Source organism: Lolium perenne, chromosome 2 (genome assembly GCF_019359855.2).
Source record: "Lolium perenne isolate Kyuss_39 chromosome 2, Kyuss_2.0, whole genome shotgun sequence".
Classification (NCBI taxonomy): Eukaryota; Viridiplantae; Streptophyta; class Magnoliopsida; order Poales; family Poaceae; genus Lolium; species Lolium perenne.
The window spans coordinates 52,203,551-52,205,601 of record NC_067245.2 but is presented as its reverse complement, the minus strand read 5'-3'; the positions used below and the strand labels follow the sequence as shown (position 1 = coordinate 52,205,601).

General features: G+C 51.6%; 1 protein-coding gene across 1 annotated transcript; it reads right to left on the bottom strand.

Moving 5' to 3' along the window:
- Positions 1 to 347: 347 nt before the first annotated feature.
- On the bottom strand, positions 348 to 1,100 carry LOC127332592 (multifunctional methyltransferase subunit TRM112 homolog A-like). The gene has a single exon (XM_051358906.2). The coding sequence runs from the start codon at positions 932 to 934 to the stop codon at positions 533 to 535; it is 402 nt and encodes a 133-aa protein (XP_051214866.1). The 5' UTR covers positions 935 to 1,100; the 3' UTR covers positions 348 to 532.
- Between the last annotated feature and the right edge of the window lie 951 nt (positions 1,101 to 2,051).

Sequence of the window (2,051 nt, the reverse complement as noted above, 5' to 3'; positions counted from 1 at the left end):
ACACACTAACCTCTAAGAGGCTAGTCTACCAGCAAAATTGCCCCAACCATGCTGAAACAATCTTCAAATTAGAGCAATTTACTCACTAAATCTTCAAATTAGAGCTAACAACCAATAATTTTACACTGCCACAACCATGCTGAAACAATCCCAAAAGCCAGATTGCAAATTGCCTAGTAAATAACACTGCGCTTCGTACCAGATTATTCTCGACCCACAATTACCATACCAAAAGTCCTCACAATTTCATAGAAGTACAGCAGTATCGTCTAAAGAATACACTACTAGATGTCATGTTCAAAGTCCATAGAGCACTAGACAACTGAGACGCGCGGACAAGTATGAAGTTGACTGCAAACAAAAGCGGAATTCCAAGTGATAACATCACGAATTATAGTATTTAATCTAGCTATATGAGCACACGATCACCATTCCATACTTCATAGTTCATACATCGAATCTTAGAGGTCCAAGCCCTGGAAGGGTGGAACCCTATAGCAATTCAAGCGAGAGGAGGTGTCTGTCGCGCTAGTCAGTGCCGCACCTCGTCCTCGTGGAGGAGCATGTTGGGGACGCCCTTGAGGATGGGGAAGGAGCGGCCGCTGTCGGGGCAGACGAGGGTGCCCTCCTCGACGTGGATCTCGAGGAGCGCGTGGTGGAGGCGGCGGATCGCGCTGCCCTCGGCCTCCGCGGCGCCGTCCGCGAACAGCTCCGCCTCCTGCGGCTGCTCCGCGGGGAGGAGGTCCGGGAAGCCCGCGGCGGAGGCGGCGGCGACGAGCGCGCGCCAGTCGAGCTTGGGGAGGATCCCGCGGAGGAAGTCGGCGTTGAGCTCCACCTCCTTGATGGAGGACTTGGCCACCTCCAGCGCGAGCGGGTAGCCCGTGCTCACGCCCTTGACGTTCGACGCCAGGAAGTTGTGCGTCAGGAGCCTCATCTCTCTCGAGCTCTCGAGCTCGAGCTTCGCGGGGTTTGGTTGGCTGGTCTCGTGGCGGCGCCGCCGACGATGGTGCTGCTGCGGGATAAAACCCTAGCGGCGGAGGGGGAGATTTGGGGAGAGGGGAAAGCGAAGGTTTCAGGCTTTCAGGACGGGGGTTTTGGGCCGGTTGCCTTGATATTTGGTAAACACTCCCCATCGTAGCCCGATGGGAAACTAATATCGGACCGATCACACGCCATCTATTTTTCGTCCATCGCACGGCCTGCATGCTAATTTGCTTCTCACCAAAATAAATTAGGCCCGCTAACCTCGCAGGTTGACCATATGTCCATATCCGTTCGCAGACTTGCTCGCCCCCGATCGATCTGCTGCTCGCCGCCGATGCTCTCCCCACCGCGCCTCCTAACCCCTCCACGCCGCACCGCCCTTCCTCTCCCCACCGAGCCGCCACCATCCCGGCCGAAACCTGGCCCCTACCTTGATCGAGAACGGCGCCCATGCCCTTCCACCGCTGGAATCGGTCGGCGCATCCGTGACTGTCGGCGTCTAGCACAGTAGGTTGGGAGCCGGCTAGGTGGATCTGCAAGTCCCCAGAGGCTTCGTCCACAATCCCCTTCCATCGACAACGACACGAATCAGGACAGGTTAATCTCAAGTGACTGGATCCAAACCTGTCGACGGGAAGGCTCTTCGGCCGCTGCCAGAGGTTGATGTAATTTGTGCTTAAATTTCAAATTTATATGCTTCCAGTAAACATGCATGATTTATGTTGATATTGCACTAAATTCTTGCTTCGAAATATCCATGCTTCCCAGTATACTATATGTTTTTCTTCTGTCTACGTAATTTGTTGGGCATTTAACAATTACCTACTTCTTCCTATTCGATTTTTGTTATTATCTACCATTGTAATTTAAATACAGTCCGCCTGCTACTAGTTAAGCTTCATGCTTCGAAGGTTGTACATGGTACGGAAGCAAATTATTAAATTCCAAGAAGCAATAGTTGTTTTATTTGGAAGCAAAATCTATCTTATGCCAGAAGCAACAATGATAGAAACAAATATTTGTTTCATTTTAAGTAGATACAGTTTGCCTCACACACGAGCACAGTT

What these genes read in the sequence shown, in the direction of transcription:
- LOC127332592 (XM_051358906.2), bottom strand. Translation starts at nt 934, where the DNA reads ATGAGGCTCCTGACGCACAACTTCCTGGCGTCGAACGTCAAGGGCGTG.